The sequence below is a fragment of the Oryctolagus cuniculus genome, chromosome 2 (assembly GCF_964237555.1).
Source record: "Oryctolagus cuniculus chromosome 2, mOryCun1.1, whole genome shotgun sequence".
NCBI lineage: Eukaryota > Metazoa > Chordata > Mammalia > Lagomorpha > Leporidae > Oryctolagus > Oryctolagus cuniculus.
The window spans coordinates 95,074,984-95,099,321 of NC_091433.1; the positions used below are offsets into that span (position 1 = coordinate 95,074,984).

The window sequence follows — 24,338 nt, forward strand, 5'->3', positions numbered from 1 at the left end:
GCAGGAGCTCTGTGACACCCTAATATTTGTCTCTTGCCTAATTTGTGTCAGAAACCACTACTTAAGTGCAGTTTTTTTCTTAAATATAGCTTTATTAAAAATATACAGATAACTGGATGTGATGGATAGATGAATTTCAGGATGATTTGGGTAAAGAATTTCTAGATAGTGCAGTTTTAAATATTCACAAAGATTTTACAAGGCATTCACCCTGTTTTCCAGCCATATTAATGCACCAAATTATTACTATTTTACTGTAAAATATGATCCATTGATGGCCCACAAATTCTTTTAATAGGTAAGATCAAGCATTATTTTAAAGGATTAAAAATGATTTATTTAGGATATTATTTTCTTCTTTAAACACTAAAGTTAAAGAGAGTCCGTGGAGGTTTTTTTCTAAGTATCTGTAGAAGTATTTGAGGTTTTAGAACCATAATTTAATTATGAGAATTTAAAAAATATTGATATATATAATGACAATTTCCAAAAATTCTTTCCACATTTTAATTTCTCCACTTATAGTATGTTTCTTTTCTTTCTTTCTTTTTTTTTTTTTTTTGACAGGCAGAGTTAGTGAGAGAAAGAGAGAAACAGAGAGAAGGGTCTTACTTTTTCCGTTGGTTCACACCCCAAGTGGCTGCCATGCCTGGCATGCTGTGCTGATCCAAAGCCAGGAGCCAAGTGCTTCCTCCTGGTCTCCCATGCAGGTGCAGGGCCCAAGGACCTGGGCCATCTTCCACTACACTCCTGGGCAACAGCAGAGAGCTGGACTGGAAGAGGAGCAACTGGGACAGAATCCAGCAACTCGACTGGGACTAGAACCCAGGGTGCTGGTGCCGCAGGTAGGGGATTAGCCGTGTGAGCCATGGTGCCGGCCAACTTATAGTATGTTTCTTTCAAATGTATTTGCCAAGCCAGGAATTAATGAGGAATTGGAATATTATGCAAGCACTTCATGTGGTTAGACAAGTTTTATGTATCCTCGCTGTATCCTAAGAGGTTGATTTTTTAGCAAATTTCTTCCTAATGGAGGTGTGCACTGTTTTATATGGAAAGTAGCTTCAGCAGCCCATGATGTCAACAGGGAAAGATCATGGAAAGTCTCCTTTGTTTTCCTTCTCAGCATATGCCATTGCAACCACTCCCACCATCGTTAGAGAATTTCTGGTCCTGAAGCTGTCCTCATATTGCTCAAGGATTGTGTGATTGGTTTCTATGTCTGTGAATGTTAGTGTGGGGGTAAAAGGAACTTTGGAGAGCAGGGCAGGTTCCTGTCTCTTGATGGCATAGGTGCAGTTGTAGATTGGAGGCATTATAATCTCTCTTTCAGGTACACCCTTGGCTGGTTCAGGAAGGGATACTAGTGGTAGATCCTCAGTTCCAAAGCCATAGAAGGAATGAATAATGTTGGATTTTCAAGGATTTTTTTTTTTTTTGTCAGAAGATGAAGGGCTAGCGCTGTGGCTCAGTGGGTTAGTGCCCTGGGCTCAAGTGCCAGCATCCCATATGGGTGCCGGTTCTAATCCCGGCTGCTCCTCTTCTGATCCAGTTCTCTGCTGTGGCCTGGGAAAGCAGTAGAAGATAGCCCAAGTCCTTGGGCCCCTGCACCCGTGTGGGAGACCCAGAAAAACTGGCTCCTGGCTTCGGATTGGCACAGCTCGGTTGCAGCCATCTGGGGAGTGAACCAGTGGATGGAAGACCTCTCTCTCTGTCTCTACCCCTTTCTGTAAATCTGCCTGTCAAATAAATAAATATAAATCTTTTTTTTAAAAAAGAAGATGATGTGTCTGACAGAAGACCAGTGGGTCTCCAGGTATACAGAAAGGGTTTCTAAAATTTCTGTAGACAACTAGTCTCATACAAATGGCCGTGGGATGGAGATGGGTATTCAGACCATTTGAGCTGAATTGCGTATGAGCTGAATGTAGGTTGCACCTCTGTCACTGTTTACTCATCTTTAAGATGAGTATAGCAACAATAATAGTGAAATGTCTTTATTGTGAAATGTGTGCACGCTGATTTACACTGTGTTGCAATTGCATTTATGGGGTTTCTGGTGTGTCTTCTTTAAATGAAGTTTCTCATTTCCTGCACTGTATAGCCTGCCCAGTGCTACTCATTCAAGGTTACAGAACTTACACAATACATAGTTTCTGGGAACATGGAAGTTTGGGTACTGGGGGACAGTCCCATTTCCTTTGGAAGTGAGAAGCTTTTATGGCATTTGAAGAAGGGAACTCAATAAATAGGAATCTTTTCTAACAGAATACAACTTAATGCTCTCTAAGATAATACCTTAAGGCTCAGAGCAGAGACAAGAGTCATTAAAAAGTAAAGATCCTAGTTGCATGGTTCAAGCAGTTATGGGGCATACTGACCAGAGTGAACAAGATGTACTTGATATTACCTTACCTCATCCATTAGTTTTCAAAACTTGGTGGTAATAGAAGTTCTGGACCAGCATTCAAAAGAGAGTTGTGAGTGGATTAGAAAGACAGTGGTCTTAAGGGTGCATCCTGGGGTGGAGGGATAACCTCTCCAATCTGAGAATCACTATTTGCATTGCTTCCTACCATATGCCCATTACATCATTCCACTATCAGCATCTCTAGAAATGGAGGTCTGTAAAATCTAGTTTGTTATATACTTGATACCTGGGCTATGCTTCTGCCCACTGTATTCTTTTTAACTTTTATTTAATAAATATAAATTTCCAAAGTACAGCTTTTGGGTTACAATGGCTCCCCCCCCCCCATAACTTCCCTCCCACCTGCAACCCTCCCATTTCTGGCTCCCTCTCCCATTCCATTCACATCAAGATTCATTTTCAATTATCTTTATATACAGAAGATCAATTTAGCATATATTAAGTAAAGATTTCAAATTTGCACCCACACAGAAACACAAAGTGTAAAGTACTATTTGAGTGCTAGTTATACCATTAATTCACATTGAACAACATATTAAGTACAGAAATCCTACATGGGGCGTAAGTGCACAGTGACTCCTGTTGTTGATTTAACTATTGACAGTCTTGTTTATGGCATCAGTAATCACCCTAGGCTCTTGTGTTGCCAAGGCTGTGGAAGCCTTTTGAGTTTACTGACTCTGATCTTATTTAGACAAGGTCATAGTCAAAGTGAAAGTTCTCTCCTCCCTTCAGAGAAAGGTAGCTCCTTCTTTGAAGGCCTGTTCTATCCATTGAGATATCACTCACAGGGATCTTTTATTTAGGCTTTTATTTTTTATTTATTTTTTTTTCCAGTGTGTCTTGGCTTTCCATGCCTAAAATACTCTCATGGGCTCTTCAGCCAAATCCAAATGCCTTAAGGGCTGATTCTGAGGCCAGAGTGCTGTTTAGGACATCTGCCATTCTATGAGTCTGCTGTGTATCCCGCTTCCCATGTTGGATCGTTCTCTCCTTTTTAATTCTATCAGTTAATATTAGCAGATACTATTCTTGCTTATGTGATCCCTTTGACTCTTAATCCTATCATTATGATCAATTGTGAACTGAAATTGATCACTGAAATTGATCAAATTGATTGACTAGTGACATGGCATTGGTACATGCCACCTTGATGGGATTGAATTGGAATCCCCTGGCACATTTCTGACTCCACCATTTGGGGCAAGTCCAATTGAGCATGTCCCAAATTGTACATCTCCTCCCTCTCTTATTCCCACTCTTATATTTAACAAGGACCACTTTTCAGTTAAAGTTAAACACCCAAGAATAATTGTGTGTTAATTAAAGAGTTCAACCAAAGTATTAAGTAGAACGAAAAAATACGAAAAGCGATAAAAGTATTAAGTTGTTCATCAATAGTCAGGAAAAGGGGTGATCAAGTCAATGTTTCTCAAAGTGTCCATTTCACTTCCACAGGCTTCCTTTTAGGTGCTTGGTTAGTTGTCACCGATCAGGGAGAACATATGATATTTGTCCCTTTGGGACTGGCTTAATTCACTCAGCATGATGTTTTTCAGATTCCTCCATTTTGTTGCAAATGACTGGATTTCATTGTTTTTGACTGCTGTATAGTATTCTATAGAGTACATGTCCCATAATTTCTTTATCTAGTCTACTGTTTATGGGCATTTGGGTTGATTCCAGGTCTTAGCTATTGTGAAGTGATCTGCAATAAACATTATGGTGCAGACATCTTTATTATTTGCCAATTTAATTTCCTTTGAGTAAATTCCAAGGAGTGGGATGGCTGGGTTGAATGGTAGGGTTATATGCAGGATTCTGAGGAATCTCCAGACTGATTTCCATAGTGGCTTGACCAGTTTGCATTCCCACCAACAGTGGGTTTGTGTCTCTTTTTCCCCACATCCTCGCCAGCATCTGTTGTTGGTAGATTTCTGTATGTGAGCCATTCTAACCAGGGTGAGGTGAAACCTCATTGTGGTTTTGATTTGCATTTCCCTGATTGCTAGTGATCCTGAACATTTTTTCATGTGCCTGTTGGCCATTTGGATTTCCTCTTTTGAAAAAATGTCTATTGAGGTCTATTGGCCCATCTCTTAAGTGGGTTGTTTGTTTTGATCTTGTGGAGATTCTTGATCTCTTTGTAGATTCTGATTATCAACCCTTTATCTGTTGCATAGTTTGCAAATATTTTTTCCCATTCTGTCGGTTGTCTCTTCACTCTCCTGACTGTTTCTTTTGCAGTACAGAAACTTCTCAATTTGATGCAATCCCAATAGTTAATTTGGCTTTGACTGCCTGTGCCTCTGGGGTATTTTCCAAGAAGTCTTTGCCGGTGCCAATGTCTTGCAGGGTATCTCCAATGTTCTCTAATAATTTGTTGGTGTTGGGTCATAGATTTAGATCTTTAATCCATGTTGAGTGGATTTTTGTGTAAGGTGTAAAGTAGGTGCCTTCCTTCAAGCTTCTGCATTTGGAAATCCAATTTTCCCAGCACCATTTATTGAATAGACTGTCCTTACTCCTGGGTTTTGTTTAGGAACCTTGATCAAATATGAGTTGGCTGTAGATGTTTGGATTGATTTCTGGTGTTTCAATTCTGTTCCATTGGTCTATCCATCTGTTTCTGTACCAGTGCCATGCTGTTTTGATTACCACTGCCCTGTCGTATGTCCTGAAGTCTGGTATTGTGATGCCTCTGGCTTTGTTTTTGTTGCACAAAGTTGCTTTAGTTATTCGAGGTCTCCTGTGTCTCCATATGAATTTCAGCATCATTATTTCCAGATCTGAGAAGAATGTCCTTGGTATTTTGATTGGTATCGCATTGAATCTATAAATTGCTTTTGGGAGAATGGACATTTTGATGCTATTGATTCTTCCAATCCATAAGCATGGAAGATTTTTCCATTTTTTGGTATCCTCTTCTATTTCTTTCTTTAAGACTTTGTAATTCTCATCATAGAGATCTTTAACATCCTTGATTAAGTTTATTCCAAGGTATTTGATTGTTTTTGTAGCTTTGTGAATGGGATTGATCTTAGCAGTTCTTTCTCAGCCATGGTATTGCTTGTGTATACAAAGGCTGTTGATTTTTGTGCATTGATTTTATACCCTGCTACTTTGCCAAACTCTTCTATGAGTTCCAATAGTCTCTTAGTGGAGTTCTTTGGATCCTCTAGATAAAGAATCATGTCATCTGCAAAGAGGGATAGTTTGAGTTCTTCCTTCCCAATTTGTATCCCTTTAATTTCTTTTTCTTGTCTGATGGCTCTGGCTAAAACTTCCAGAACTATGTTGACTAGTAATGGTGAGAATGGGCATCCCTGTCTGGTACCAGATCTCAGTGGAAATGCTTCCAACGTTTCCCCATTCAATAGGATGCTGGCCATGGGTTTTCATAAATTGCTTTGATTGTATTGAGGAATGTTCCTTTTATACCCAATTTGCTTTGAGTTTTCATAATGAGATGTTGTTGTATTTTATCAAATGCTTTCTCGGCATCTATTGAGATAATCATATGGTTTTTCTTCTGCAGTCTGTTAATGTGGTGTATCACATTGATTGATTTGCGAATGTTGAACCATCCCTGCATATCAGGGATGAATCCCACTTGGTCTGGGTGGATGATTTTTCTGATGTGTTGCTGCATTCTGTTAGCCAGAATTTTATTGAGGTTTTTTGCATCTATGTTCATCAGGGATATTGGTCTGAATGTTCTTTCAATGCTGCATCTTTTCCCGGCTTAGGAATTAAAGTGATGCTGGCTTCATAGAAAGAATTTGGAAGGATTCCCTCTTTCAATTGTTCTGAATAGTTTGGGATTAGTTCTTTAAATGTCTGGTAGAATTCAGCAGTGAATCCATTTGGTCCTGGGCTTTTCTTTCTTGGGAGGGCCTTTATTGCTATCTCAGTTATGGGTCTGTTTAGGTTTTCTATGTCTTCATGGTTCAATTTAGGTTGGTTGCATGGATAGGAATCTATCCATTTCTGATCGGTTTCCCTGTTTGCTGGCATACAAGTCCTTGTAGTAATTTCTGATGATTCTTTTTATTTCTTCTGTGTCTGTTGTTATGTTTCCTTTTTCATCTCTTATTTTATTGATTTGGGTCTTTTCTTTTTTTAGTTAGTTGGGCCAGTGGGGTGTCAATTTTATTTATTTTGTCAAAAAAAACCAGCTCTTTGTTTGGGTGATCTTTTGTAATTTTTTTTAATTCAATCCTGTTGATTTCTTCTCTGATTTTAATTATTTCTCTTCTACTAGATTTGGGTCTTTTTTTTTTTGCATTTTTTCTAGATCCTTGAGATGAATTGAAAGCTCATTTATTTGGTGTTTTTCCAATTTCTTGATGTAGGCACCTATTGATATAATCTTTCCTCTTAACACTGCTTTTGCTGCGTCCCATAAGTTTTGATATGTTGCGTTGTTATCCTCATTTACTTCCAGAAAGTTTTTGATTTCTCTTTTGATTTCTTCTATGACCCATTGTTCATTCAGGAGCATGTTGTTCAGTCTCCCTGTGTTTGCATATGCTCTAGGTATTCCTGAGTTGCTAATTTCCACCTTCACTCCATTATGGTCTGAGAAGCTGCATGGTATGATTCTAATTCTTTTAAATTTGCAGAGACTTGCTTTATGGGCTAATATGTGGTCAGTCCTAGAGTAGGTTCCATGCACTGCTGAGAAGAATTTAAATTCTATAAGTGTAGGATTGAAAGTTAGGTAGATATCTGTTTGATCCATTTGGGCCATAGTGTCAATTAAATCTGCTGTTTCCTGGTTGATCTTCTGTCGGGTTGATCTATTTCTGAGACTGGAGTATTGAAGTCCCCCAATACTATTGTATTGGAGTCTATGTCTCTCTTTTAAGTCCCTCAACAAATCTTTTAAATAAACTGGTGCCCTCTAATTAGGTGCATATACATTTATAACAGTTACATCTTCCTGTTGAATTGTTCCCTTAATGATTATATAGTGCCCCTCTTTGTCTCTCTTAACAGTTTTTGTGTTGAAGTTTATTTTGTCTGATATTAGTAAGGCTACACCTGCTATTTTTTTGGTTTCTGTTGGCATGGAATACATTTTTCTAAACTTTTACTTTTAGTCTGTATGCATCTTTGTTGGAAAGATGTGTTTCTTGTAGGCAGCAAATAGATGGGTTTTTTTCTTTAATCCATTCAGGCAGTCTGTGTCTTTTAACTGGAGATTTGAGTCCATTAATATTCAATGTGACTATTGATAAGTAGTAACTTTGCCCTGCCATTTTCCCAAAGATATTTCTAATATATGCTTTGAACTTCCTGTGATCTTTTACTGGGAGATTTTCTTCCTTCACCTTTTTTCATATTTATGGCTGTGTTTCTGTGTTTCTGTGTGTAACACATCTTTAAGCATTTCTGCAGGGCTAGACAAGTAGTGACAAATTCTTTCAATGTCTGTTTGCTATGAAAAGTCTTTATTTCACCTTCATTCACAAATGAGAGCTTTGCAGGAGATAATATTCTGGGATGGCAGTTTTTCTCTCTTCGTACCTGGGCTATATCTTGCCATTCCCTCCTAACCTGTAGGGTTTCTGATGAGAAGTCAGCTGTGAGTCTAATTGGAGATCCTCTGAGAGTAATCTGACGTTTCTCTCTTGCACATTTTGGGATCTTTTCTTTATGTTTCACTGTAGTGAGTTTGATTACAACGTGTCATGTCAAGAATCTCTTTTGGTCATGTTTATTAGGGGTTCTATGAGCTTCCTGTACTAGGATGTTTCTGTCCTTCTCCAAATTCAGGAAGATTGCTGCTAGTATATCACTAAATAGGCCTTTCTCTTTCTCCAGGCCTTCAGGAACTCCTAGAACCTGAATGTTGGGTTTTTTAATAGTATCCTGTAGATTCCCAACAATAGTTTTTAGATTTCTAATTTCCTCTTCTTTTCTTTGGTTTGACTGTATGCTTTCCTGTGCTCTGTCTTCTAAGTCCGGTATTCTCTCTTCTGCTTCACTGATTCTGTTTGTAAGGCTCTCTAATGTGTTTGTCATTTGATCTATTGAATTCTTCATTTCATTTTGATTTCTCTTCACTATCACAATTTCATGTTCTACTAATTGCTTCATTCAATTTTGATTTTTCCTTAAGATTTCATTTTCATGAGAGAGAATTTCTACCCTGTCCAGTAAGGATTTCTGTAGTTCAAGAATTTGTTTTTGAGAACTTCTAAGTGTTCTTATCATATATTTTTGAAAATTGGTGTGTTGCATTTCTTCTATCTCATCACCTTTATAATCTTGGCTTGGGGTGTCTTGTTCATTTGGGGGAATCATAATGTCTTCTTTGTTCTTGTTTCCTCAGTTTCTGCATTTGTTGCTTGACATTATGGAGTTATTCTTTGGTTTTCTTCTTCTTCTTTTTTTTTTTTTTTTTGCTGTAAGTGGTTTTTCTTGTTATACTATGACTCGATTAAGTGGACTGTCTGCTTTTGATGGATCCTTAGAGGCTTGTGATGGGTGTGGCCAGAGAGTGCTGTTTGATTCTTCAGGGTTAAGGGTGACACACCCCGGTTAGGCATATTAAATTTTTTCTCTTTCTCTCTCTCTCTCTTTTTTTTTTTTTTTTTTTTTTTTATTAAGAAGGGAAGTAATTCCACACAGCTGAGTGGAATTGAAGGCAGTCAGTGTCTGAGCTCTGGCCCCTGTGGGTATAATATTCATCTGCTCTGTCCCATGGACCACACAAAGGATCTGTGTAGTCCTCAGTGAAAGCTCAGATTCCCCTGAAGTCTTCCACCAGGTTGCCAAGGTTACCAAGTTTGCGGCATCTCCCAAGAGTACTCACATCTCAGGCACTCCATGAGTTCTCTCACATACCCTCAGTTTTTTTTTTTTTTTTCACAGTCACAGTTCATAAGCTCCCACACATCACTAGGTCCTAACCTCCTTTTATTTCTCCCACCAGAGTCAAGTTTTTCTACTTGGCTGAGGGCAGGCACAGCCCTGAGGTGACACAGCTCTTACATATGTCCAAAATGGTGCCTGCTCTTTGTCTTGCTCACCTTTGTAAGGTGAGTGGAGAGAGAGAATCATGTTCATACTGGTCCCTTTTATTTTATTTTTTTTTAATTTAATTTAATTTTATTTTATTTATTTTATTTCTCTCTTTTAGTTAGCCTGGTGGACTTTCTCCCACAGGGCTTCAAGCCTCATTCCCTCTAGGCTCTTCCTGCGACTTCCCTGCCAGTGTCTTGGGCTACCTAGGTTTTGCCTCACCTCCCTTTCCAGCACTGATGTGTAGACTCAGCAGCTGGGGTCGTGCCCTCCATGTAGGTCCACCATGTCCCACTATTTCTGGAAGAGTTTCTTCTGCAGTTTTTTCCCCCTAACTCTTCCCTGAAACTACAGTATCTCCACTTTTATTAAACTATCTTTTCCTGGGCTATCAGTGTGCTCCCTCCCTATTCCATCATCTTGGAGGACTCCTGCCCCCTGTATTCTAATAGTCCTTCCTGGTAGCTCAATTAAGTTTTGCCAGGATCTCTGTAAAAAAGATGAAATAAATTGTATTTCAGGAGAAAAGTGCTTTGTGTAGTGTCACATAATTTGTAAATACCCAGCACCTTAACTTCTGCCTAATGTTCTCTATCTTGCCACACTTAATTAGAAAACATTTATTTTTCAGATCCATTTCAGAAATTGTCACCAGTTCAAATAGTACTGCTTTAGAAAACTTTCAAGAGTATGTCTTCTTTTTTGCTACTAATCCTATGTTTGGAGTGTATGACTTAAAAAAGCATATCATGAGGCTGGTGCTGTGGCACAGCAGGTTAATGCCCTGGCCTGAAGTGCCCACATCTCATATTGGCACGGGTTCAAGACTCAGCTGCTCCACTTCTGATCCGGCTCTCTGCTATGGCCTGGGAAAGCAGTAGAAGATGGCTCAAGTCCTTGGGTCCCTGCACCCATGTGGGAGACTTGGAAGAAGCTCCTGGGTCCTGGCTTTGGTTGGTGAAGCTCTGGCCATTACAGCCATTTGCAGAGTGAGCCATCAGATGGAAGATCTCTCTCTCTCTCTCTCTCTCTGAGTAAATTTGACTTTCACATAAATAAATACATCTTTAAAAAAAAAAAAACAAAAGATATCATAAAAATTTTACCCCTTTCAGTAATTTCATCTTCAACAATATGCAGTATACATGCACCTACAGAAAATTACTGTGAACATTTATCCTGCCTTCTGAGATAGTAAAATTATATTAAATTAGATTTCATATGATAATAAGCTTCTTAAAATATAAACTAAAAGAACACAATGACCATATATAAGCCGAAATGTGAAGAACCACCTTAAGGTCTCCAGATAATTTATTTTTATGAATCCCAGGACTTTTTTTTTTTTTTTTTTTGTATCAGCAGCTTTTCTAAGGTCTAATTGATAGGCAAATATTGTGTTTATAGGAGCTTTTTTCTAAGTTTTTTAAAAAAAATTATTTGAAAATATTGTATATAGAGGAGAGACCCAGAGAGATCTTTCTTCTGCTTGTTCACATCACAGATGGCTGCATTGAGCAGGGCCGGGAAAGAATGAGGCCAGGAACCAAGATCTTCATCTGGATCTCCCACATTGGTAGCATTTGCCCAAGTATTTGGATCATCTTCCATTGCTTTTCTTAGGCCATCAGCAGGAAGCTGGATCAAAAGCAGAACAGCCAGAACATGAACCAGTGCTCATATGGGGTGCTTGTATTGCAGACGGCAGGATTACTTGCTATGTGACAATGCTGGCCCTGTTTTATGGGAACTTCCAAATGAAATTTTGAAGTTGTATGCATTGTAGTTTGCATGTAATTCAACTTTCTGCCATACTTACTGATATATATCAGCATTTGATGTAGGACAAATCAGAAAACACAATGACTTAACAAATAGCCATTTGATTTGCAGTTCTGACTCTGTGTTATAGGCTGTACTCAGCTGGGCAGTTTCTATGATCAGTCCAGGAGCAGAAATGAGAGTTTAGCCATTTGGGGAACTGATTGAGGCTTCACTTAAGTGTCTGGGGTTTGTGGTGAATCTTGGCTACATATTATCTCTTTTTTTCTTTTTTTGACAGGCAGAGTTAGTGAGAGAGAGAGAGACAGAGAGAAATGTCTTCCTTCCACTGGTTCACCCCCAAAATGGCTGCTATGGCCAGCATGCTGTGCTGATCCAAAGCTAGGAGACAGGCACTTCCTCCTGGTCTCCCATGTGGGTGCAGGGCCCAAGAACTTGGGCCATCCTCCACTGCCTTCCCAGGCCACAGTCCAGAGCTGGCCTGGAAGAGGAGCAACTGGGTCAGAACCGGCACCCCAACTGGGACTGTCACCCAGAGTACCAGTGCCACGGGTGGAGGATTAGCCTAGTGAGCCATGGCACCAGCCTACATACTATCTCTTCAACAGGCAGGCCCCAGGGTTTTTCAGAAGATAACTGTCAGAAAAAGAAAATCTGAGAAGGCAAATACTTTACCAATTGTCTATTTCTGGGGCTGGTTCTGTGACATAGCAGGTAAAGACACCACCTGCAGTGCCAGCATCTCATATGGGTGTCAGTTCATGACTCGGCTGCTCCACTTCTGATCCAGCTCTTTGCTACAGCCTGGGAAAACAGTAGAAGATGGCCCAAGTCCTTTGGCCCCTGCTCCCTTGTGGGAGACCTGAAAGAAGCTCCTGGTTCATATCTTTGGATCTACACAGCTCCAGCCATTGCAGCCATCTGGGGAGTGAACCTGCAGTTTGAAGACCTCTGTTTCTCCCTCCTTCTCTCTCTCTCTCTCTCTATCTCTCTCTCTCTCTCTTCTCTGCCTCTCCTTCTCTCTTTGTGTAACTCTTTCATATAAATAAATATTTTAACCTATTGTCTATTTCTATCACATTTACTGGTATCTCATGGGGTAAATCAATTGAAATGGTGAAGTTCAGGGTCTTTTTAAAAAAGATTTATTTATTTATTTGAAAGAGTTACACACAGAGAGAGGGAGAGGCAGAGAGAGAGAAAGAGCTCTTGCATCTTCTGGTTCACTCCCCAGTTGGCTGCAATGGCCAGAGTTGTGCCAATCCAAAGCCAGGATCCAGGAGCTTCTTCTGGGTCTTCCACATGGGTGCAGGGGCCCAAGGACTTGGGCCATCTTCTACTGCTTTCCCAGGCCATAGCATATAGCTGGACCAGAAGTGGGGCAGCTGGGAATCAAACCAGTGCCTATATGGGATGCCAATCTGCAGGTGGCAGTTTTACCCGCTAGGCCACAGTGCCAGCCCCAATCCAGGGTTTTGTGAAGGGATGAATACAGGGAAAGGTGCCACTTGGAATCATTACTGGTAAAGTGCACTGCATTAAATATACATTATGTGTATTTGTTAACTTTCTTTAGTATAAACTTTAATAACAACATAATGTTTATCTTTGATAACCTTATTCATTTGAACACTAAACTTTTCTTTTTACTTTTACATTATTATTTTACAAAATTTGTAGATAATGCTTTCATTAAACCAATGATAACTTCTGTTTAATCTCTGCTACTTAATATAGGTGGGTGCATTTTCCTATGTATTTCTATTTTTAGAGGATTATTCCTCCACAGTGAAGCTGATGTTTTCTTGGTTAATGTATTTATTATTCTTTATTCATTCTATTATATCCTTTTTTTCCCCACTGTTCAGTGCAGAAGGAAACCAGAGTTGTTTTTTTTTTTTTTTTTTTTTTTTGTTTTTTTTTTTTAAGATTTCATTTATTTATTGAAAGAGTTGCAGAGAGAGAAAGTCTTCTATCTGCTGGCTCACCCTCCAAATTACTGCGAGGCTGGAGCTCAGCTGATCCAAACCCAAGACCCAAGAGCTTCTGGGTCTCCCATGCAGGTGCAGTGGCCCAAGGACTTGGACCATGTTCCACTGCTTTCTCAGGACATAGCACAAAGCTAGATTGTATGTTGAGCAGCCAGGACTCGAACCAGAACCCATATGGAATGCTGGCACTGCAGGCAGCAGCTTTACCCATTATGCCACAGTGTTGGCCTCCAGAGCTTTCTTTGAACTCCTTCCATTCACCTCCTCTCCCACGTATGATTCTGGGTCCTCCACATGTTTCTAAGGTGAAAGAAAATTAATATATCACCTGTAAGTGTTTTTTTTTTTTTTTTTTAAATTATTCCCCAGCTTGTCAGTACTCATTTTAGGTGTTTAATGCTAGTTTATTTATTTATTTTTTAAAGTATTTTTTATTTATTTGAAAGTCAGAGTTACAGAGAGGCAGAGGGAGAAAGAGAGAGAGTCTTCCATCTGCTGGTTCACTCCGCAGTTTGCCACAATGGCCGGAGTTACACTGATCCAAATCTAGAAGTGAAGAGCTTCTTCTGGGTCTCCCACATGGGTTCAGGGGCCCAAGGACTTGGGCCATCTTCTACTGAAATCCCAGGCCATAGCAGAGAGCTGGATTGGAAGTGAAGCCACTGGGACTTGAACTGGCACCAATATGGGATGCCAGCACTGAAGGCAGTGGCTTTACCTGCTAGCAACAATGCCAGTCCCAGTATACTACTTAATTAAAATGGAAAATATGGGGCTGGCTCTGTGGCTCAGTGGGTTAATGCCCTGGTCTGAAGCATCAACATCCCATATAGACACCGGTTTGAGACCTGGCTGCTCCACTTCTGCTCCAGCTCTCTACTATGGCCTGGGAAAGCAGTGGAAGATGGCCCAGGTCCTTGGGCCCCATCACCCATGTGGGAGACCCAGAAGAAGCTCCTGGTTCCTGGCTTCAGATTGGTGCAGCTCCAGCCATTGCAGCCAATTGGGGACTGAACCAGCAGATGGACGACCTCTCTCTCTCTGCCGCTCCTCTCTCTGTGTAACTCTGACTTTCAAATAAATAAATAAATCTTTAAAAAATTTTAAAATAGAAAAATAAACATAAAATTTGTTCTCAGAGAATATACAGAAATGAATTATGAATTTGGCATGATTATGAAACATTATTGTCATCTATAATAATGCAATTTGGTATCTTCTCTTTCTGTTGCTATAGCAAAATACATATTTGTTACATGAATTGAGTTGAAACTAATATGCTACATTTTTGGAGTCATGTCTGAAACAGTGTACACATAGATGATGTACTGAACAGTGTTTTAGTGCTACCTATGAAGTAAACACTTAGCATTTTGCAAGAGGAAGAGTTACCTAGTGCTGGAACACAAATCAGTTAAGTTTGTTTTCAAATTATTAGAGTAATGGAGTTCTTAATACCTTTAAGAAGCTGAATGGGATTCTGGAATAGGATAAGGAATGTGTGAAGAAAAGAATCTACTGGAGGTTCATTTATTTTTTTAAGATCACAATGTAATACTTTATCCATTTTAGTATTTTTTTTTTGTTTTAGTACCATTGGTTGAACTCTGTAATTAACACACAATTATTCTTAGGTGTTTAAATTTTAACTGAAAAGTGATCCCTGTTAGGAATTTGGAAAACATTATGCTGAATGAAATAAGCCAATCCCAAAGGGACAAATACCACTTGTTCTCCTTGATAGGTGACAACTAACTGAGCACCAAAAAGGAAACCTGTTAAAGTGAAATAAACATTTTCTCTCTTACTTAAAAATATTTATTAGCTTGATAGAGAAAAAAGTTGATGGACTGAGAGATAGAGAGCTTTGACACATTAATTCACTTCCTAGATAACCATACCAAACAGGTGGGGCAGGACTGAAGCCAGGATTGAGGAATGGAATCTAGGCCTCCTTCATTGGTGACATCACCATTGCTTCCCCAGGTTTGCATTATCTGGGAGCTAGAAACTAGAGCTGGCATTGGAAATCATAGACACTCTGAGGTGGCATCATAAACAACACTGAGCTAAATGTCTGCCTTGTCTTTTAATATATTTTTTCTCTGACATATTGGAAATGATATGCATGGTGTTTTCCTGGAAATTGTTTTCTGTTCATTTCCATCATAGTTTCACCGATGGTTTCTTGCCTTTTTTTCTCAATGCTTCTACATACTTCTCCTTAACATTGTCCAATCAAGAGTCAGTATTGCCCCTCTTCTAGCCTGCTGTGCAATTCCCCTTGAATGATGTGGCCTTTTTGATTTGAACCTCCTGTTTCCCTCCAGCTTGGGCATTTCTCACAGCCTGTAGATCATGGGTTTGACTCTGTTGAATGCTCTGTGTGGCGTTCTAAACACTCAACAAGTCTAAAGTGAAACCATATCCTTCCTTTTTTCCTTCATATCAATACACAACTGTCAGTGTTTATTTTGTGACAGAGTTAACATGTTGACTGAAAGTGTATTATTATAGGTGATGACAGCATTTGAAGACCTCGCTGTGTACTTTACGTGGGATGAATGGCAGAAAATGAACAATGCTCAGAAAATCCTGTACAGAGATGTGATGCTGGAGACCTACAGCAGCCTGTTCTCCTTGGGTGAGTGACACCCATCACATGCCAAGTGATAACATTTTCCTGCTATTTGACAAATAAGGGAACACTTTATAATGTTTAATATTGGGCAGGATTAGAATTTGAGTCCATGAATAATCTGACTATCTACCATCTAACAAAAGATTCAAATTGGAACATTTGTTGCATAGCTCCTGAACCAAGCTGTAGTCCTTTAAATAACCCAAGATAGTGATTTTACAAAGTCTTACTTTGTTTCCATTAATAGGGCACTGCATTACCAAACCTGACTTGATCTTCAAGTTGGAGCGAGGAGAAGAGCCATGGATGGTGGACGAATGCTTGAATCAGAGCCTTTCAGGTCAGTCTGCACATAACAGACAGGGAGGCCAAGGCAGAAAGTATGCAGATGTTGACTGGTGTTCTTTCCATGAATTTTTCTCAAGCCTTACTCCTGATGACAGCTGGTTTTGTGCATCAGACACAGGCATTTAGAGATACCAGTATCTTTCTAACTTTTGTTCTTAGTGAAGATGTTCTTTGATTAAAAAAAAAAATCTAGTAATTTTCTGCTGTTACTAAGGCTTTTATCTAGGTTTGATACATTCCCCCAATTCTAACTTGTCCTCCTCTACACTTTCATACCTTTTCCTTCATGCATTTATTAGTTCCTTCAGTGCTTGTTAATTAGGCAACATATAGAAACATTTTTTTTTAAGATTAATTTTTCTGTTTTTTTTTTTTTTTTTGACAGAGTGGACAGTGAGAAAGAGAGACAGAGAGAAAGGTCTTCCTTTTGCAGTTGGTTCACCCTCCAATGGCCACCATGGGCAGTGTGCTGTGGCTGGCACACCATGCTGATCCAAAGCCAGGAGCCAGGTGCTTCTCCTGGTCTCCCATGTGGGTGCAGGGCCCAAGCACTTGAGCCATCCTCCACTGCACTCCCAGGCCACAGCAGAGAGCTGGCCTGGAAGAGGGGCAACCGGGACAAAATCCGGCACCCTCATCGGGACTAGAACCCAGTGTGCCGGTGCCGCAGGCAGAGGATTAGCCTATTGAGCCACCACACCAGCCTGTTTCGTTTTTTTTTTAAGATTTATTTATTTATTTGAAAGTCAGAGAGAGAGAAGAAGGGGAGGCAGAGAGAGAAAGAGAGGTCTTCCATCCACTGGTTCACTTCCCAATTGGCTGTCATGGCTGGAGCTGTACTGATCTGAAGCTAGGAGCCAGGAGCTTCTTCCAGGTCCCCCATATGGGTACAGGGGTCCAAGGACTTGGGCCATCTTCTACTGCTTTCCCAGACCATAGCAGAGTGCTGGATCAGAAGTGGATCAGCTAGGACTTAAACTGGTGCCCATAAGTGATGTTGGCACTGCAGGTGGTGGCTTTACCTGCTATACAACAGTGCCAGCCCCTGGAAACTTATTTCTAACTCATTGCTCAGATTGAGTTCCCACTCACGATTTTGCCCAGGCATAGAACTTTCTCGGGACTGAATCAATAAATGTGAACTCTCTCTTTCTTAGTCTCTTTTTTTTCCTCTGTGCCTCTCAAATAAATAAGAAAATTATAGTCTGTTGGAAACATTTGAGGAGTGAGCTAACAGTTGGCAAACCTCTGTTTCAGTCTGTCTTTATCTCTCATTCTGTCTCTCTGATTCTCAAGTAAGTAAATAAGTAAATGCTAAAAGATGGTCATGTGGCTGGCACTGTGGTGCAGTGAATTAACACCCTAGCCTGAAGCAGCAGCGTCCCATATGGGCACCAGTTTGGGACCCAGTTGCTCCAATTCCAATCCAGCTCTCAGCTATGGCCTGGGAAAGCAGTAGAAGATGGTCCAAGTCATTGGATCCCTGCACCCAAGGGAGACCCAGAAGCAGCTCCTGGCTCCTGGCTTCAGATCAGCACAGTTTTCTGGCCGTTGTGGCCAATTGGGGAGTGAACCATTGGATCAAGACCTGACTCTCTCTTTGCCTCTCCTCTCTCTGTGTAACTCTGACTTTCAAATAAATAAATAAATCTTTAAAAATAAAAGATGGTCATGAGTAAACCTCTGTGCTGTGACATCAGAAATTATGAAGCTAGGAATGACACTGTGGTGCAGTGTGTTAAAGCTCTAGCCTGCAACACTAGCATTGCATATTGGTGCCAGTTCAAGTCCCAGCTAGTCCTCTTCTAATCCAGCTCTCTGCTAATGCACCTGAGAAAAGAGCAGAGGTTGGCCCAAGTCTTTGGCCCTCTGTACCCATGTGGGAGACAAGAAAGACACTCCTGGCTCCTAATTTCATTTTGGCCCAGCATTGGTTGTTGTGCCCATATGGGGAGTCAACCAGCAGATGTAAGACTTCTCTCTGTCTCTCTCTCTATAATTCTAGCTTTCAAATAAATAACGTAAATCTTTGAAAAAAAAAGAAATCATAAACTAAGCATGAACTTATATAAAACATGAAAATAAGTGATCCTAGACTCACCAAGAAAGTAATGAGATTTTGAGACCCAAGGTCAAGTAGCCTCATGGGTTTATGTTGAGTAGCTCAGATTTCTTTAAGGGTGGAGTTTGAAGTATGATTTCTCTCTTATTTTTCAGTATCATTGAAAAATAAGCAAACAAAAAGATAAGAAAAGCATAGGAAATGAAGCTTTCAGTGAAAATAGGAGGCAACTGATCAAAAGCCTCCAGAAATTCAAATTATCACACAGGAATGCTTCTAGAAAGAATTGAGAGGAGGTAACCAGCACTGATGATTTCAGAATGAGCTAGAAAACACTTTTCAAAGAAGATGAGCACATCCCGGTTTGCAGAAACAAATTCTTCAAACTGATTGGGAGTGTTTAACTAAAGTGGTATATTGGGAATTTTCTGTACCTGTTGTACTTGTGAGAAGCTAAAGGTGTTGGGTGTCCTTAGGAATTTGGGGAAGCTGTCATAGAGTAGAGACAAAGTAGTTTTTCATTTGAAAAATCCCACAACTGATGTTTACGTAGGAAGACTGAGCATGAGACAATCATAGATTCAAATCCTGCTCCTTAAATGTCCTGCTTAAAGTACAGGCACATTTCACTCTTCTCCACCTGCAAGTAAATGATCAGTAAAACTTTCTCATGTTTATGGTTGAGATATCAGAGAAGCAAAAAGCATACAAGTTTTATAGAAATAAACTGGAGAAAAAGGACAGGGAAAAAATGGTTGCTAGGTAGTGGGTGAATATTTTTATTAAATATTTGTCCATTCTTTAAAATATTTTATAGTTATTTCATCTTTGTGAAAGGCAGAGTGATAGTAAGAGAAGAGAGAGAAAGAAAGAGGTCCTCTATTAGCTCACTTCCCAAATGCCTGCAACACTTAAGTCTAACTAGTCTGAAGCCAAAACTCTAGAATCCCTCTAGTCTTCCCTGGTTTCTCATAGGTTCCCAGGCACATGAACCATTATCTGCTTCCTTCCAGTTTACATAGGCAGAGAGCTGTACTGAAAGCAGAGTAGCCAGGGCTCAAACTGACACTGTTTTGAGATGCAGGCATCCCACACTTCATAGCACAAATGTCATTCTACCATCCTTGACAAATTCCCATAGTAAAAAGGATCATGTTTGAACATTGGGAAATCTCATGGTATATTAATGTATTAAGGAGATTAACCATATAATGGATACAAATAAGTACTTCATACTGATTTTGTGAAAATCTTATGCCACTTGGATTAGAAGTAACTTCATTCCCTTTACATGAGTATGCCAGGAGAAACAGTTACATGTGATTCAGTGACATGATTGCTTTTTTCTCATTTCAGCGGTCATGAAAAGGGATGACCTGATTAGGATCAACCAGGAAAGTCAGGACACAAATCTGAATCAGGATTTTATGAAAAATAACAAGACATCAGCTCTCAAGAGAATTGAATTAAGAAAAATACTTAGTTTAAATTCAAGCCATATTCCAACACTGATTATTAAAAAGGGAACAAATACAGGATTGAAGCCTGAGGAATGCAGTAAATGTCACACTGTATATCCCCCCAGTGGGCCTGATAAACTACAGGCTGGAGAGAAATTTGATAACACTAAGATACCTGGAAAATCTCTCCAGTTCTGTGAGCCTCTTAGTCAGCATGGCAATATTCATATCATGAAGCAGCCATTTGACCCCACTGGACAAGCAAAAGTCTTCATAAGAAAGATGTTCTGTAAATCTGAGAGGATTCATATGGTAGAAAACTGTAATAAATCAACTGCCACTTTTGGAAAAGCAACTGAAATAGAAAGAGCTATCCATGAAAATTCTAGCCTCAATATGCATAAACAAACTCACACAAGAAAGAAATCTTATAAGTACATTATGTATGTTGAACCTGTCATTCACCAGTCACATCCTGCAATAAACCAGAGACTAAATACAAGGAAAAAAGTATACACCTGTAAACCTTGTGGCAAATCACTCAGTTTTAATTCACGTTCTGAATGTAATGACTGTGGAAAAGCCTTTAGACAAAATTCAGTCCTAAGAAAACATCAGCAAATTCACACAGGGGAGAAACCTCATGAATGTAGTGACTGTAGAAAAGCCTTTACACAAAAGTCATACCTCATAAACCATCAGCGAATTCACACAGGAGAGAAACTTTATAAATGCCTTCATTGTGGAAAAGGCTTTCTGTGGAAGTCAGACCTCATAGTACACCAGAGAATTCACACAGGGGAGAAACCTCATAAATGTAATGACTGTGGAAAAGCCTTTGGACGAAAGTCAAACCTCAGGAAACATCAGCTAATTCACACAGGGGAGAAACCTCATAAATGTAATGACTGTGGAAAAGCCTTTGGACACAAGTCAGCCCTCCTCATACACCAGCAAATTCACACAGGGGAGAAACCTTATAAATGTAATGACTGTGGAAAAGCCTTTGGACAAAAGTCAGCCCTCATCATACACCAGCGAATTCACACAGGGGAGAAACCTCATAAATGTAATGACTGTGGAAAAGCCTTTGGACACAAGTCAGCCATCATAATACATCAGCGAATTCACACAGGGGAGAAACCTCATAAATGTAATGACTGTGGAAAAGCCTTTGGACGAAAGTCAGACCTCATCATACACCAGCAAATTCACACAGGGGAGAAACCTCATAAATGTAATGACTGTGGAAAAGCCTTTGGACACAAGTCAAACCTCATCATACACCAGCGAATTCACACAGGGGAGAAACCTCATAAATGTAATGACTGTGGAAAAGCCTTTGGATACAAGTCAGGCCTCAGGAGACATCAGCAAATTCACACAGGGGAGAAACCTCATAAATGTAATGAATGTGGAAAAGCCTTTGGAAGAAAGTCGCACCTCATCATACACCAGCGAATTCACACAGGGGAGAAACCTCATAAATGCAATGACTGTGGAAAAGCCTTTGGACACAAGTCAGCCCTCCTCATACACCAGCAGATTCACACAGGGGAGAAACCTCATAAATGTAATGACTGTGGAAAAGCCTTTAGACACAAGTCAAACTTCATCATACATCAGCGAATTCACACAGGGGAGAAACCTCATAAATGTAATGACTGTGGAAAAGCCTTTGGACACAAGTCAAACCTCATCATGCACCAGCAAATTCACACAGGGCAGAAACCTCATAAACGTAATAAATGTGGAAAAGCCTTTGGACACAAGTCAGCCCTCCTCATCCATCAGCGAATTCACACAGAGGAGAAACCTCATAAATGTAATGACTGTGGAAAAGCCTTTGGAATAAAGTCACACCTCATCATACACCAACGAATTCACACAGGGGAGAAACCTCATAAATGTAATGACTGTGGAAAAGCCTTTAGACACAAGTCAGGCCTCAGCAGACATCAGCGAATTCACACAGGGGAGAAACCTCATAAATGTAATGACTGTGGAAAAGCCTTTGGACGAAAGTCAGCCCTCCTAATACACCAGCAAATTCACACAGGAGAGAAACCTCATAAATGTAATGACTGTGGAAAAGCCTTTGGACAAAAGGCAAACCTACTCATACATCGGCAAATTCACACAGGGGAGAAACCTCATGAATGTAATGACTGTGGAAAAGCCTTTGGACGAAAGTCATACCTCCTCATACACCAGCGAATTCACACAGGGGAGAAACCTCATAAATGTAATGACTGTGGAAAAGCCTTTGGACACAAGTCAAACCTCACCATACATCAGCAAATTCACACAGGGGAGAAACCTCATAAATGTAATGACTGTGGAAAAGCCTTTGGAAACAAGTCAGGCCTCAGGAAACATCAGCGAATTCACACAGGGGAGAAACCTCATAAATGTAATGACTGTGGAAAATCCTTTGGAGAAAAGTCAGACCTCATCATACACCAGCAAATTCACACAGGGGAGAAACCTCATAAATGTAATGACTGTGGAAAAGCCTTTGGACGAAAGTCAGACCTCATCATACACCAGCGAATTCACACAGGGCAGAAACCTCATAAATGTAATGACTGTGGAAAAGGCTTTAGACAAAAGTCAAGCCTCCTCATACACCAGCGAATTCACACAGGGGAGAAACCTCATAAATGTAATGACTGTGGAAAAGCCTTTGGAAACAAGTCAAGCCTCCTCATACACCAGCGAATTCACACAGGGGAGAAACCTCATAAATGTAATGACTGTGGAAAAGCCTTTGGACAAAAGTCACACCTTCTCATACACCAGCGAATTCACACAGGGGAGAAACCTCATAAATGTAATGACTGTGGAAAAGCCTTTGGAAGAAAGTCAAACCTCATCATACACCAGCAAATTCACACAGGGGAGAAACCTCATAAATGTAATGAATGTGGAAAAGCCTTTGGACACAAGTCAGCCCTCTTCATTCATCAGCAAATTCACAAAGGGGAGAAACCTCATAAATGTAATGACTGTGGAAAAGCCTTTGGATACAAGTCAAGCCTCAGGAAACATCAGCGAATTCACACAAGGGAGAAACCTTATAAATGTAATGACTGTGGAAAAGCCTTTGGACAAAAGTCAGCCCTCATCATACACCAGCGAATTCACACAGGGGAGAAACCTCATTAATGTAATGACTGTGGAAAAGCCTTTGGAAGAAAGTTACACCTCATCATACACCAGCGAATTCACACAGGGAGAAACCTCATAAATGTAATGACTGTGAAAAAGCCTTTGGACAAATGACTAACCTCATATCACAGCAGAGAATTCACACAGGGTAGAAAACTCATGATTGCAATAACTGTGGAAAGCATTTAGCCATAAGTCAACCTTTTCATGAATCAGAGAATTCACACAGGGCAGAAACCTTATGAATGTAATGACTGGAAAAGCCTTTGAACAAAAGTCAAACCTCATAATGCACCAGATAATGAACACAGTATTGAAACCTCATGAGTGTAATGACTATGGAAAAACTTAAGTTCCAACTCCAAATGCATCAAAGGATTCACACAGGAAAATAATCTTATAAATGTAATGACTGTGGAAAGGCCTTTTTCTATAAGTTATACTCACATCAAAACAATTCACACAGGGCAGAAACCTTATGAATCTAATGGGTGTGGAAAAGCCTTTTTAAATCATATGTTATAAATCATAGCTCATATCACACCAGAGAATTCACACTGGGGAGAAACTTCATGAATGCAATGACTGTAGAAAAGCCCTTGGCAATAAGTCACATCTCAGAATGCATCAGAAAATTCACATGCAGAGAAACCTTTTGGACATAATGACTTGGAAAGCTTTTTCCCATAATTCAGCCCTCATTGCACATCATCTAATTCATATGGGGGAAAACACTTTGGATATAATGCATATGGAAAAGCCTTTATCCATAAGTAGCACCTCATAAAACATCAGAATTCACATGGGGGAGAAACCTTATGAATGGAATTTAATGAATGTGAAAAAATTTTTCTGCCATCAATCAATTCACATGAAGAGACTCCGAAATGAGAAAACATACATGCATAGAAAAGTCATGTACCATACATCACCTCTCAATGTTTACCTGACAACTCACAGAAAGAAAAAATCCTATGACTGTATTGTAATGTGAAATACCAGCATTATTAGGCAAACTTCCACAAAACAGAGCAAGATTACAGAGAGAAGTCCCTGAAATATAATTTGTTTGGAAGAATTCTTTGGTGGAATCACACCTTAGTGAGTATTGGGCAGTTTTCATGATGAATTGTGACAGAGAGTGGTTAACCATTCTTCAGAAATTTTTCTCTTATTCAACCTGAACTTTTGGTTTCTCACTATTGTGAGTGGGATCAAGTATATGAACTGAACTGTGCTCTCTTGTGTAAATTTTGTTAATAAATATTTAAAAGTTGAGTAACAGTTATTTCAACAGTTATTTGGAATACCATCTTCATCAATTACAAAGTTATTTGTTTTATAGCTCCTTTTTTGGCCATCCAGGATTCTTTCCTCACATTATTGTAGTGCAAACCAGTGATGTGACCATAGGCATATC

At 39.8% G+C, this 24,338-nt stretch overlaps 1 protein-coding gene across 1 annotated transcript in view; it reads left to right on the forward strand.

Moving 5' to 3' along the window:
• Positions 1 to 23,310, forward strand: part of LOC138848529 (zinc finger protein 585A-like) — a 45,055-nt gene extending 21,745 nt beyond the window's left edge. Inside the window, 4 exon segments of the mRNA XM_070068645.1 lie at positions 15,754 to 15,880; positions 16,125 to 16,217; positions 19,644 to 22,735; positions 22,737 to 23,310. Of these exon segments, the coding sequence (XP_069924746.1) occupies positions 15,757 to 15,880; positions 16,125 to 16,217; positions 19,644 to 22,735; positions 22,737 to 22,997 (3,570 nt within the window). The 5' untranslated portion in view covers positions 15,754 to 15,756 and the 3' untranslated portion in view covers positions 22,998 to 23,310.
• The last annotated feature ends 1,028 nt before the right edge of the window (positions 23,311 to 24,338 follow it).